A 15745-nucleotide genomic window follows, 5' to 3' on the forward strand; every position below is an offset into this window, starting at 1 on the left:
TGTTTATTCCGCAAGACTTATGGATAAGCTGTTTGATTTATATTTATTAGATTATTTTCAAATTTCACTTACCCTGCTGTGCATGAACATAGCTGTTCCTCAATTTGTGTGTTTCCTATTTGAATGGTCAGCGTATGAGGCGGCTGCTGCTTGCGCTGGGACCTATAGGCTTTAGCTTCAATTTTGATGAAACTATTCCCTAATCGGTTGCATATTATGTCGTGGATATATCCCTTGAATGCATACTGCAGTCCCTTTTGTCTTGCTCTCTCAGATATTTCACCTGTTCGCCAAAAATGACTAATTATCTCCTGGAGAATGCCTGACACCGGTGCATACATACTGTAATAGACGTGCCAGGCGCGAAAGCTTGTCAGGCTTAGCAACAGTAACTAAGGAGGGCGGGGCTTAGCGAAGGGTCAATTGCATGCAGCCGTGAGAAAAAGCAAACATTCTTAATGGCCACATCTGTAAGTCACTTTGGATAAATGACGAAATAAATGTAGAGTACATATACTTGGACATAATTGAGTAATTATCTGTAACAGGCTATAAGTACAGTAGTAGTAATAAGTCTATTTTTGTTTTATTGCACTGGTTTTTAAAAAGATATGGAGATATATGATGAGGCTAGGATTTGCCAAAGGAACACTTGACAATGTTGTGGTAAAGAAGCAGAATGGTAATGAAAACAGAAAGAATTAAAATGCAGAACCCAACTTTATTTCAAATATTTCATTAAAAGCAAAAACCAAAATGGTATAAATTAAAATACAGAGTAGAATGTAATGCGACTGTTATGTATCTGTCTTGTGTTTTGTTTACATGTCTTTTATTTTGAAGTCTTGATTTGTAGTCCTTGTCTTGGTCTTTGTGGTTCCCTCTTGTGTCTTGTTACCATTGGTTCACTGTCTTGATTGTATCCATGTGTTCCTTGTTTCCCCTTATTAGTCTGTGTACATATACCCCGTTGTTTGCCCTTGTCGGTTATTGTTGTGTTTACAGTTCTTGCCATTGTTTCATGTTCCTGGATTTCTGTTCTTGTTTGGATTACTATTTTGGACTTTGTCATTCAACTACTATCTGCATTTAGATCCTGAATCATGTTTCATGTCTGGACAACGCATTAGAGACACACAAAATCTTATGACACATTGGTTTTTAAAAATTATATAATGCAGATTACTCATAGTAGATTATTAAATTAAACTGGATACACGAAAAACCCCAAAACCTGAATTTTACACAGAAACCAAGTGAAAAACAAACTTAAAATATAGCCTCAGTAATTTGAAATTATCAGGGTTCAAGCTTATTCAGACAAACAGGGAAAAGTTCATGAATTAGAAAGTGGTAAATTACAAATCAGTTATATATTCGGACAACATACAGAACTACCAAATTTATATATTTATATATTGTAGAAACTTAATTTCCTGTAAAGCTGCTTTGCAACGATTTGTACAATAAAAAGTGTTATACAAATAAACTTGAATTTAATATACTTCAGAGGTTTTCTTTAGAAATATCGCACCCTATTAACACCCACACAAAAAAAAGGTGTGTTCTTTTTTTTTTTTTTTTTTTTTAAGTGAGTGTCTCTAGAAGATGATGCATGTCATGTTTGGCAGTAATCAGACAAAGAATTTTGAAAAAGCAGATTTTTGGAAGATTCAAAATGGCTGAAAAATTTTATAGACACATTAAATTATTTTATAGAGCATGTGTCAGGATTCAGAGGAAAAAAGGATTTTGCTTGTAGCCCTTACGAATCACAATGCAAAGGCTCTTATAGTACCACCTAGTGTCTGACTAGATGTTGTTTAACTGAAGCACTTGGTTATCTTCAGAGTTAAACAGACCTGATGTGTTCTCATGGTTTTGCAGGTGGCAGTGGGACTTCAGTTGGAGGGTTTGGCTCATCATCCATCTTCAAATCACGACAGAACAACACTGATTCTTCACCAAGACCCAGGTTGTACTGCCACAGATATAAACGCTCATTTGGCTTCAGCTCAAATGAAAGTTGTTCTTCTTCGTCAATGGCTTCATTCCAGCTTTCTTTGTCAGTGTTCACCTGTGATCCTCCATATTCTGCAGAAAATGAGAACTGCCGCTTCGCAATTAACCCTTCAAGGACTCCAGATGCAATCGTGGCTGACATGCCGAACTTCCAGTTGTGTGTGATGTCTCTTACCTTCTCCTTACTGCATCCAACTTTTTTAATAACTTACTTGTGCCATGTCACTGCTGTTTTACTGTCATTACTTGCACTTTTGATATTCTCCCACTTACCAAATGCTGGCCCTTTAGTTATCGACAGCCCACCAGGCAGGAAGTTAACAACAGTGGGGTGAACAGAATAGGTATTGTAACAGCTGTCTTCCATTAAACTGTTGCCTTCATTGTATTCAACTCCCCACTCTGAGACTGGCCTGAGGAAGCAGAAGCTCTTTGACTGGCCCCAGTAATAGAGACCATTGTGCCAAGTGAACCTCAGTGCTTTTTCTTCACCATATGTATCTCTATTAAGGTCTGATGTCTGACGAAATGTTCCTTTTTCTAGGAAGATGATGTAAAACCAGCCACCGGCTGATAAGTAGTAGTCCCCACCCTTGCAGTTGGAATCAAGACTGATAACTTCAGCATCGCTGTCTGTTGACAGGTCCGTGACCTTGCGAAAGGAGTTACCCTTAATGATGTAAAACTTGTCATTCCAATCAGCAAAATAATGGTCTCCATTTTGGCAAGAGGGGTGCAGACTGAAAATAGTGAGGTCTGAACCTTTATTAAAATTACTTGACTGCATGTAGCAGCCGAGATCAGAGCGGATTATATAACTGTACGTTTGCCCTCCACAGAAATCAACCCCTTTTATTTTCTTCTTGGGAACAATGCCTTTCATTGTACCTGAACCTGCAACACAGGATAACACAGACATTTAGTGAGCAGATCTGATGGGATTCTGTTATTCTAGTACTCATATAAAGTGCTATTATATATTCTCTATATATTATACTCTGCAATATAAAAACTTTGTTCACTCAACTTGACTCAGTCGAGTCATCTTATTGATGTGACTGAGTTTTTGAGTCTTGAGTTTTAATGTCTGTAGTTACTAGTAATGCAATCATGTACTAATATATTATACTGCTTTCCGCTGACAACAGCTGCATTTGAACATTATCCAACAGACATCTTCAGCTCACCGCTTTTGTTAATCTCTTTTTATGAAGGCACAGATGTTCTTAGTGAAACACTACTACAACTGGAGAAAAAAAAAACAATTTAATGAATGTCAAGAGTCGAGACCCTCCGGTAGTTGAGCAGCGCTATTTATTGTTTTTTCTTTTATTTTGCTTATGTTGTGTTTTGTTTAATCTGTCTGAGGACAGTGTATGTTTGCTCTTTTTAATTTAGCGCTTTTTTAATTACAAAGCAGCGACTTTATTTAGTTATATTCTGTTTACCTCACTGTGACTTCTGGACTATTGCATCTAACAGCCTGGTTTCCACCTGTTACTGGAATATACTCGGTATGGATATCTGTGGATTTATTTGGTTGGTGGCATGCCTGCAGTGGCTGCTTTCTTGTGAGTTGGCGTCTGCTGTTATAAAGGATCTGCCGGATAACTCACGACTCACATATACCAGAGACTATCTAATGCAGCTCGGGCTTCAGCCACATATCGTTTTTATGGATAGTTTTCCTGAGGAAATACTCCGCGTGGACTTCTCCAACCAACATAACTCCACTTGCAGTAGAACTAAGGTAAACATAAGGGGAAAGAAAAAGGGTGGTGTAAGAGCCAGATTGAAACGGGAGACACGCAAACAATGTGCGCTCCCCTCTATCATTATGGCCAATGTGCGCTCTCTCCGTAATAAAACGGACGAACTGCAAGCCAGTGTTTATCATATGCTTGAATACAGAACTGCTTCTATTCTTGCATTCACTGAAACATGGTTGAATAGTAACGATGATGACGGCACGCTGCATATTAATGGTTTTGCTCCTCCACTACGTTTGGACCGGGACAGTAAACTCACGGGGAAACAACATGGTGGGGGGGTGTGTCTATATGTAAATACCGTGCTCCACGGTCATAGTGAGGGAGAAAATGTGTACTACAGACATCGAGCTTCTGGCTGTTTCTCTCCGCCCCTTTTACCTCCCCAGAGAATTTCCACAACTTCTTCTCATTCTGGTTTACATCCACCCCAGAGCTAATACAACTACAGCTATCGAGCATATTACCAGTACTCTAAATAAAATAGAACAGTTGTCACCAGACTCTCCAAAGTTTATTCTGGGAGATTTTAATCACTGCTGTCCTGATAAATTTCTAAAAGGGTTTCAGCAGTATGTCAAGTGTGCCACTCGTATGGGGAAGATATTAGATAAATGCTATGGTTCAGTTCCAGATGCATACAGAGCTCTCTCCCTTCCCCCTCTCGGCTCTGCTGATCACCACACAATCCTTCTTGCTCTAGTATATACACCAGTTGTTAGGAGAGCAACAAAGGTTACTAAAAACATCAAACAGTGGACACCGGAAAGTATCCAATCCCTACAAGGATGTTTTGAATCCACAGATTGAGACAGCCTTCTCTCCACCTCCAACAACATCAATGAACAGGTGGATACTGTTTCATCATACATTTCCTTCTGTGTCGAAAACATTGTTCCTTCAAAAACAGTTACTATCTTCCTCAGTAATAAACCTTGGATCACCAAAGAGCTTAAGGAGATCCTAAATAGGAAAAAGAGGATTTTCTTCACTGGCTCTGGACTGGAGATAAAAAAGGTCAACAAAGAGGTCAAGAGGGCCATTAAAATTGCCAAGATGAAGTATAAGAATAAAGTGGCGCAGACATTTATTGATAGAAACCTCCACTCAGCTTGGCAGGGTCTTAAAACCATGGCCTCCATTAACACTGCTGCCAGCAACCCTAGAACCATCCGGGTGGAGGGTAGCAGTCCTACTTCCCCTCCCTGATGACCTTAACTCCTTTTACACCAGATTCGAGTCAGATAATTCCACTCAGCTCGAGGTGATAAGATCTGAACTTAATCCTGATAACTTTGCATTTACCTTTAGCACACAGGATGTGGTGAGATCCCTCAGGAGAACCAGAGAAAGGAGCTCACCTGGTCCAGACAATATTAGTGGCCGCGTCCTGAGGCACTGCGCTCAGCAGTTAGGGGACATGTTTCGAATTTTGTTCCAGAGCTCTATGGACAGCAGCATAGTCCCTCAGCTGTGGAAATATTCCACAGTTATTCCCATCCCTAAGAAAAGTAAGACCAAAACACTGAATGATCTACGGCCTGTGGCTCTTACCTCTCTGGTGATGAAAGCTATGGAGAGGATCCTAAAACATCATATTATCAGAGCAACGGACTTCCTGATAGATCCACTTCAGTTCGCATATCGTGCGGGAAGAGGTGTTGATGACGCAAAAACATTTCATGACGCAATTCAGCATTCAATACCTTGCAGCCTCACATTTTGGCCACTAAACTCTCCTCTTGCTTTCACCTGACTTTTTGACCAACAGGTCACAGAGAGTTCTGGTCAATAATACTTTTTCTGACGTTCATTTCACCTCAACTGGCTCCCCACACGGCTGTGTGCTTTCACCCCTGCTTTTCATCCTGTACACCGACGATTGCAGATCCACTGTGCCTAACTGTTATCTGGTCAAATATGCTGACGACACAGTTCTTCTGTCTCTGTTGTCGGGTCCTTCACAGAACCACGGACCAGCTTTACAGGAGTTTGTGGAGTGGTGTGACAGCTCACACCTGAAATTGAATGTAAGCAAAACCAAAGAGATGGTGGTGACCTTTTCCAACAAGCAGAGGGATCTGGCAGCAGTAGTCACGACCTTCATCCACGGGAAGCCAGTGGAGCTAGTTGAGGAATACAAATATTTGGGTACTATTTTCGACCATCTGCTGAAATTCTCCTCCAACACAGAGGAGATTCTTAGGAGGTGTCAGCAGCGGAAATATCTCCTTAGGAAACTTAGTTCTTTTGGAGTTTGCAAAGACATTCTGTTGGCCTTTTATTACTCTTTCATATAGAGTATTGTCACATTCTCCATAACTTGTTGGTTTCAGTCTATTAGTCTTCAGAGCAGGAACCGGCTGCAGAGTGTTGTCACAGTGTGCTCTAAGATTATAGGTTTGTCTGTTAGATCTCTTACACATATATATTGATCAACAGACACTCAGGTTAGCGAGTAAGATTATTTAAGACCCTTCACATGTTCTTCACTCTGCATTTGAGTGGCTCCCCTCTGGAAGACGCCTTTGCTGCCCTGCCTGTAGAACTCAGAGAAGGAGGGCCACCTTTGTTCCTAAAGCTATTCTGCTCTTAAATTCTCAAACTCAATATTAATTTTTTATTCATTCTTTACAGACTTCCAACAGAAGACTTTTCTTGTTTTTATTTATATTAGGTAGGAGGTTTTTTTTTTTTTTTTTTTTTTACTGTATAGAAACAAATGATTTTTGCTGCTATTTATTGTTGTTTATTGTTATTTATTGTCATTATTATTGTTTACTATTATTATCGTAATAATTTTGTGTATCTGTCTGAAATAGTGTTGTTTTGTTTTTGTTTTTTGAAGTGCTGCTCAATATGCTTTTGAATTGCCCCTCGGGGACAAATAAAGTTTTTTTAATTGAATTGAAATGGAAATTGCATGTAAACAGGAGTAAGAGATTTGCTCTTGACATGTAAACATCATAATGTGATTAAGTCCGTGTGCATGTAAACTAGGGCTGGGTATCAGATGTCCCGATTTCGATTCACTTCAATTCTCAATTTTTTTTATTACATTCAGTGAATATAGTTTTAAGACAAAAGCTATTGATATTTCTAAAAAATTAACAGTAAACATCAGTTTACAAATGGTGAATTAATAAAAAGAAATTAAGAACCACAGGCCTATATTTTAAACCTATTCTTTTTTTGTATAGGGTCCTTTCTTAAACAATAATAGGGCCCTATAAAATGTTCTTAATTTTTCTGGTAATCAGATGAAGGCATAAAACATTAATTTAATTTATCCTAATCAAATGAAAATTAAACCCTTTTATTTGTTGGCAAATAAAGTGCTGCACAACAGAGGTTTACTGTTAAAATTAAAAAATAAAACAAATGGAATTATTCCTTTAAAAATAAAGATTTATTAATATTTATTAGTAGTAGTAGCATTGAGTCTTAACGTGTTTAACTGCTCTTAACATTAAACTAAACTTTTATTTTGACAGGTGGCCGAAAGGAACTTGCAGCTGCTGTGTATCATGTGATATGACGGTAGTTTTCTCAAATTAAACTGTAAAATACTAATGAAATGACTCTCAGAGCAGCAGTGTGTTAATATCATCATATAGTGAGACGGCAGAAGATGAAAACACCGCGAGCGTCGTCCGCGCTTTAGTGTGTGTGTAGTAAACAAAACAGTGCGTCGCGCCATCTGCCATTCATTCATTCATTCATTGCGGAAATCATGGCGCCTTATGCCTGATAGCAAATGCTTCCACAGATTTAAATTACTATAGCATTCACCTGAGCATTAAGAAACACGCGTATGGCTTTGTTCTTGGTTCTTGTCAACAGTATCTCCGCCATGATAAGCACTGAATGAATGACAGGCTTTCTGTTGTAACATCGCGCATCGGTAAATAAGGGTGACATCTAGTGGAGAAGACTAATGATAAGAATCATATTAATCAGATCTTGTTTTAAATGTGTGCTGAAATAAATACCGGAAAAGATCGATTTGCGGCTTTTGAGAATCGATATCAAATCGATGTCATTAAAAAAAATGATTAATCGAAAATTTTTTTTTTTTTTTTACCCAGCCCTAATGTAAACGTAGTCAGTGTGAGAACCGTGAACTGTGAGAACAGGAATATGTTGAATATGACAAAGCTTTGCAAAGATGCAGCCCAAAGTATACTTCCCTTTTTCAGGGTTCTTACAGCTTTCCCAAATTCAAATTCAAGCACTTTCAAGGTGCATTTTCAAGATTTTCCAGCACTTTAAACTGTGGTAAATTACATGTTTACACACACACACACACTTGAGTTTTTCACTTTAAATCAGATGTTATTGTGCTATTAAAACCCACCGGTCTGGATCAAATATAGCACTGCATAATATAATTAGCCGACATAACGTATATAAATTATAAAATAAAAAATAAAGAAAGAAATAATTTACAGGGTACCACCAGGTTTTTTTTAATAAAATGTAAGGCTTTTTAAGACCTGCACAAATCAAATAAATACTATATGAGCGGGGAAGGGCAATGTCTGTGGTAACATATTAAACCATAAAATGACTGCAAAAAACATGATTTGCAGTTCAAATACAGGTTTTCACAGAGTTTTATAAAGTGACAAATTTAACATTTCAGCCTTTAAAATATTTTTAAGAAATAACGAAAAGGGATGAGTCAGAAGATGTTTTTCAGCGGTTTTGGATGGCAGAGGATTAATTTGCACTTTCAATAAGCCCACCTGCTGTTTTTGCTCAGAACAAAAAGCTTGTGCCTTCAAATCTAAAACATTTAAACAGTAAGATGTCTTGTGTGCTTTAAATTAAAATAATTCTTTACACTTTTGACTCATCCCTTTCCTTTATTTCTTAAAAATAGTTTAAAGGCTAAAATATGAGGTTCTGTCTGCCACTAACTTAGTCTAAGCTAGTCTGCCACTGTACTTACTTTATGTAAAAAATATATATATATATATATATATATATTTGTAAATATATAATATGAAGTATTCCATAAGAAATTCATTTCACCAATGTAAATGCATTTTCAAGCACTTTTAAGCACTTTATCCAAAATCCAAGCACTTTTCAAACCTTGAAAACACCGTTAAAATTCAAGCATTTTCAAGGATTTCAAGCACCCGTACGAACCCTGCTTTTTACACGTACGCGAGGGTCACCACCACACAATTTTTGAGAGTGCAACAACATCAGATGCTCACACTGACAAGCGCTTATTGAGCAAGAGGGTATGGGATAGCCCAGCTTTGGTTTAAAAGTGTTCAAAACTATTTGTGATCGGTCATAACTTATGGTAACAAGTATACTTTGAAAGGCTACACGTTCCACTGAATGCATACGCTAGCGTACACATACAAAAACTAAGTATACTTTGGGCTTTAGATGCAGTTTAACATCATGCCATCACATTCGTTGATGCGTTCAGTGAAAACAGTTTTGTCTATCAAAATAAAATCCATCACTTTTTGCCGGCATGGTCTGAAGGTGATATGAGTCAAATTTGGTGAAAATCAGACTAACAGTCTAGGAGTTTTAAAAAAAAGTAGGTTTTAAAGGAAAATCAATATGGAGGATAGGATGATCAGCCATTTATGGTATCAATGTTCTTGGCATGATCCAAGCAATCTATCAAGACCAATCTCGTGACAAGAGGCAAAACAAATCAAAAGTTATTAACTTTTTGAGTACCTTCAGGGCATAGTGCTGAAGACACATACACATACACCAATGTGTTCTTAAAATATGGCATTTTAAATGAGCTAAGGAATAAAGGGGAAACGATGAATATTTAGACTGCCAAATTTCATAACTTTCCCGTAAGTGGTTGTATGGGATGCCATAGACTCAATAGCAAAAGAAGAAGAAGAAATATAGATGCAATTAAGGGGCCAAGCACAACAGAGACAAAATTAACAGCTAATGAGCTGTATTTAATTACTCAATAAATACCAGGGTTCTCCAACCCTGCTCCTGGAGAGCTACCTTCCTGCCGACTTCAGTTCTAACCAGTGTTGGGCACTTTACTTTAAAAAAGTAATTAGTTATAGTTACTAGTTACTTCTCACAAATAGTAACTGAGTTAGTAACTGAGTTACATCATTATAAAAGTAACTAATTACCAGGAAAGTAACTATTGCGTTACTTTTAAAAAATGTTCAAATGTCAAATAACTTTGGATGCCCCAATATTAAATATGTTAAATTAATGAAATGGACACTAAAAGAATAAATTATTATTATAAAACATTGTACATTAATCTACACTATTTATCTACTGACACTTAGTATCAGTCAGTCAAGCATTATAATATAATATTATGATAATTTAATATTATATGATGATAGAACTTTAGTAATTAGAATAACCAAGTATGAATGCATATTTGTCATCAATATAAAACGCACTGAGGATTAATGAGCTGCTGGGTTCATGAATATTAATCATGTTGTCTGCGTTCGTTCGAATTGATTTGCTGAAATCAAAACAGTGATGATAATAGGGGAGCGCCAGCCAATGAGATTGTCGTTTGCGCATTAGTTCCGCCCACTACCAGAGAAACCGGCAGTTCTTAAAAGCTGAAGAATTCCAAAGTAACTCCGTTATTTTGACAGGAAAATACAACAAAGAATATCGTTTACATGTAGCGCGTCAATTCTGCATGTTATGAAAGACTCTCTTGCTCTGTATCTTTCTTTGTGTGCGTGTATGTGAGAGAAAGCGACGGCGAGAGTTTATGGTACGTCAAATACAGCTACACTGCGCATCCATTCAGATGAACTGAAAAATTAAATTCTAATAATATAATATAGTAACGCCACATTTTATTGTCAGTAACGGTAGCGGCGTTGTAACGGGGGAAACAGTAATTTATTTGATTACTCGTTACTGAAAAAAATAACGCCGTTAGTAACGCCGTTTATTTATAACGCCGTTATTCCCATCACTGGTTCTAACCCTGCTTCAACACACTTCTCTGTAATCTGTCTAGGTTAGGTGTGTTTGATTAGAATTGGAACTGAACTCTGCAGTATGGTAGCTCTACGGAAGCAGGGTAGGAGACCCCTGGTAAAGACATTTGTTGATACGGCTTACAATCTTATGCTTTTTGGCCAAATTTTTCAAATTTTATAAACAAAAAAAGTCATTTTTTAAATATCTTTTGACCAGTAGGCCAAAACTACTCATGTGCCCTCAGGTCATGCTTGGTATAACACATAACATGTTTGATCTGAATCAGCTGTGTGTCGCAGAGTGGGACAAGGTGGGTCGCAGAAAGTCACTTGGCTGCAGCTAAATTTGCATTTCAATAACATACACACACACAGTTTCCTAATTGGTAGGGCTGCACGATTTACCAATATTAATTACGAACTGCGATATTGCTTAGTGTGATTTTTGAATCACGAAGGCTGCGATTTAAAACATGCATTGCATGATTTGAAGCGCAGGCATGCGTGAGTTGTATTAACAGTGAGGGTCTCGGAGCAAAGCGGCTCGATCCGCATTATTCATGAGAAGAAACTCGCTCACTCCATTCACTGTGCTGTATTCTGAAAATTCAAATGTTACGAAAACTGTTTCAGGTATGTTCATTTATTTCTATTGTCTGTTTGTACTCGGCACTGTGTCTTTCCGAGAGATATAAAGAGTGTTGTTTTCGTTCCTTCATATGCATTTGGCTACCTACCAATAACGAAATGGTCTGTAAAAAGCATTTCACATGTACAGGGTGAGCGGGGCACAAACGCGGGGTAATAACACTACATGATTTAAAGATTTCCACATGCTAACATAACAAAATTTAGAAAATGTCCTATTATTTCCTAGGCATATCAACACTATATAGAGAAAAAAATGTGCCAAAGTTCTAAAATATTTTGAAGATATCACTTAACATTTATTTAACCATAGCAAAAGTAAATTTCTGGCTGAAGTAAATTTTTCATCTCAGTTTTTAGTGAGACACAATGAGACGCATCTACATCTGCTTTGCTTCTAATGCTTTGCTAAATCAGTGTTGGGTTGTGCTCCGCTCTCCCTACACACACAGAAGGAGCATGAGAGACTTTAACAACGCTCACAGCGCGGATCACAGTTTATATCCACACCAGAGTGAGCGTGTTTTGAGTTTTTATGGACATATTTCATAGATTCTTTAACGTCTGTAAATGAAGAAATTAAAACGTAGATATTAGTAGTGACATTTTACAGTTGTACTATAAAATAAAATGGTTATTTTTCTTAAATATTCAATTTTTGTCATATCAAACTTTTAATTAAGATTAATTAAGGTGTCAGCTGTTTTCTGATCTCAGATATTATGGTGGGTCTTGAAATAGATTATACTTGTCTAGGTGGGTCGTGGAATGGAAAAGTTTGGGAACTCCTTAGCTAAAGCATTTTGGAGATAGCTGCATGTAAATTTTTGCATGAATTTAGTCCAATTTTGGAGCAAATCTGACAAACCGTCTAGGATAAGTTTGAAAAAGTAGATTTTTTGGATTATTCAAAATTGTGAAAAATCTTGACCCATAAAAATTCTGGACCCATGAGAATTTTGGTATGTGTGTGACTTGGCATGAGCCACAGAATCAGAGGTAAAAAATCATTTTGTTTCTAGCCCATATGGTTCAAAAGTTTTATTAGCATAAACATGAGTGCAACTTTGAGCTGTTGGTAGCACAAAAGGGTTTGACTTGAACTACAAACTAATGGATACAATACGTGCCTTCACACCTTCAGTGCTTGGCCCCTAATAATAAGAAAACTAATGATAATACCAATAAAGATTAAAATATTATTCTCATAATACACGTTACGTATTTTATATTCAGTATCTTCTTGTCACTTAAATATTAGGAATCCAACCTCTACTCTAGTTCCCATTTCTATTGTATTTTATTAGTGACTAGTTAGCATATACAGTATGTTGTTTATGGGATGGGATTTTAGCTGGTGATTGTAGAAACAGCAGTCTTCCCCATTCACATGCCGAGACGTTGCAAACATGGCCGTTTTCCATAATCCTTATTATTCTTTTATCATTATTCTTTTGTTTTTATTCAGCCATTATCAGCCTTTATACTGGCAATAAAACGTTTACCAAGCCACATCGCTTCAATCCCAGTATACATTTACCCAACTATTACCAAAATTTCCATAAACAGACTTTGATGCAACCTCGTTAAATGTAGGAAAGTACTAGAGTTTTGAGGTTCTTAGTTATTAAAGGTAAAAAAACAACAACAACATGCATTTATGGGATGTAGTGGAGCAAAAAGAATTATATGTTTTATCTAAATTTTATGTAGTAAAAATTTTCCAAAGTATAAACTACAGATGCTTTAAAATGTATTTTTGATTGAGTAAAAACACTTGAGTACTGTTCACCTCTGCACAGAACTGTTATTTCAGGCTAAATGAATGAGTTTACACTGGAAGGTGTCTTACCTGTGGTATTAGCCATGTTTTTTAATGAATGTTCACTTGCGACGCGTCCAACTGTAAGGTTTCAAAAAAAAAAAAGAGAAAAGATGTGATCAACAGAATATAAGCCTGAAACAGTTTTGTAACCGAAGGTGTGAATTTACAGTCACCTCCTTTTGTATTATATTTTCATTAATCAGATAAGGTTTCTTAGTACACTGAAAAAAATCTGTTAGATTAACATAAAAAAAATATGTACATTGGTAATGTTTACTCCGCATACTCAGCATGTTAAATAAACACGTTTTAAATCACAATAAATCGTGTTTATTTAAATTTCACATTTTGATTTAAGTTCTCATCTTATATTTTTAGTTAATCTGACTTTCATTTATCTCTTACACAAAATTGTTATATTAACAGAGCTCAACAGAATGTTTAAAAAAGTAACCACCGTTTTGTGGTGTTGTTTGTTGCTTTTCTCATCTCTCTTTTGTTTGTCTTTACTTTCACTTTCTTAGCGCTACGCCATTGGTCCTGCTTTCTGCCAATCACCTCGTCCTAATTAGTGACCAGCTGGATCTATAAAAGGAAGACGCTGAGACAATGTGGGAGATGGCTTGCTTGTGTCTGTTGCTAGTTGTTTTGAGATTGTGTTGTTTAGCTAATGTTCTTTTTGTATACTGTGGGTTAAGCTTTATTTGTTTGCGTGTGTTTTGTACATTAAGCTCTATTTTATCTTCATTCATGTAAACTTAATTTGGGAACCATTTGTATGTATATGAAGGGGAGAGAAGGAGAGGAAAGGTAAGAATATCACGTGATCTACATTGTACATCCCGTAGTGAATAATTGTTAAACACACTAGGTAAGGGGCGTGCCTCATTTGCTGTGTTTTGTTTTGTTTTTGCTAGTGAGAGTAGCTTAGTTTAGGGTATCTTTGGATACTGAAGACTTTCTTTTCTTTTTTGTTTCTCTTTAGTTAAGTTTAGATTTGATAACTGAGTTAGAGGGTTATGTTTTGATTACTACTTTTGTTTGACTGCCACCCAGTTCCCTTCTTCTTTTTCCCCTAATTATTTGGGCTGATTTCTTTCGTTAGTATTCTTTATGTAAATGTTATTGTCAACGGCTTTGGGACAAGAATATTCCCACTGCAAATATTGTAAATAAACACTGGTTTGTTGCCTTTAGCACTCTGGTTTTTATTGCTTGCGCTGGTATCAGGTCAAGACCAGACCTCAGCAACTAATGTTATTCCCCATACCCCTTAATATCGCCAGGGTACGTAACAATATGAAGAAACGCATTCAGAAAAACACAGACACACTCCCCTCCCTCCACACACAGCTCTCACAGAACACCAGACACACACACGAGCCAAAATGCTTTACATTTCTTGAAATAATTATTTCTGAACATTAAACATTGATTGTCAGTTTTTATTCACTCGTGGCTTCTCTTTAAAACTCAAAAAAATAAATAGTGTAAATTACATTGCTGATGTCATAGAATAACATAGTTTAGTTATAGCGGGGCACATTGTAACGCAGTGTTAAAACGTTCCCCATCTGCACAACTGGAATTAAAAACAGTTAGTGTCTTCTGCTAGTTAGCAAAGCATCTAAACTGATAAATAACAGATTAGAGATTAAAACAAAGCAGATTTGTCTCATTTTAAGTTAACACTAAAATATGAGTTGAAAAATTTACTTCAGTCAGAAATTTACTTTATGGCAAAAGAAATATTCATATATCTTCAAAATATTTTTGAGTTGTGGTGCACTTTTTTTCTCTATATAATCTTAATATGGTAACTAGTAAATGCCATAAATTTGGTTATGCTAGCATGTGTGAAAATATTTAAACCACACACGTTAAAACTAACCCCGTGTAAGTTTGTGCCCCACGCTCCCCTACATCAGTCTTAGTACATAGCAAATCTACTCGGGTAAAGTTTTTAATAATTTATACATTTTATATGCAATTTGATCACTAATTATAAGGTTTCTTTTGCCTAATGACTTGTTTCTTAGCCTTAACAAACCCTTCCAGGACGTTGCAGGGAGGGTTTTGTTTGATAGTAGTAATGCACAATTGGTTTTCTGATGGTTACACTTTCAATAATAACAAATAAAGTATATCAATTTGGACAATGACTGATAATAGTGTACTAATAATGTTCTACTCACCTATCGTGTTTTCAGTGTTCTTTTCCAGCTGTCCTCCAGCAAACTACACCAGCCTAATATACAGTAGTGCTGCTATAGGGCAGGGCCTGCTGGGGCTATAGCCCCGCCTTAAATTTGCATAGCACCAGAAGTCCTCCCAAGAATTTTCTAATAATTCTCAATTTTTTTATTTTCCTCAGTGTGACTTTCATTAAATCTAAAAAGTCATTTTAAATCCTAAAAAATAAAGTTTTAATGAATATGACGAGCAGCTGTGGCAGATTGGACTGATGCACAGACATACTGGCCAATCAGAGAGTTACGAGGTAT

General features: G+C 36.6%; 1 protein-coding gene across 1 annotated transcript; it reads right to left on the reverse strand.

The window, feature by feature from the left end:
* Window positions 1–701: 701 nt before the first annotated feature.
* On the reverse strand, window positions 702–15450 carry LOC131535932 (uncharacterized). The gene is made up of 3 exons (XM_058768468.1): window positions 15437–15450; window positions 13269–13319; window positions 702–2916 (listed from the first exon to the last, which is right to left on the reverse strand). Exons 2-3 carry the CDS (start codon window positions 13282–13284, stop codon window positions 2231–2233), a joined length of 702 nt encoding a protein of 233 aa, XP_058624451.1. The 5' UTR covers window positions 13285–13319; window positions 15437–15450; the 3' UTR covers window positions 702–2230.
* Between the last annotated feature and the right edge of the window lie 295 nt (window positions 15451–15745).

The sequence above is a fragment of the Onychostoma macrolepis genome, chromosome 03 (assembly GCF_012432095.1).
Source record: "Onychostoma macrolepis isolate SWU-2019 chromosome 03, ASM1243209v1, whole genome shotgun sequence".
In the NCBI taxonomy this organism is placed as follows: domain Eukaryota; kingdom Metazoa; phylum Chordata; class Actinopteri; order Cypriniformes; family Cyprinidae; genus Onychostoma; species Onychostoma macrolepis.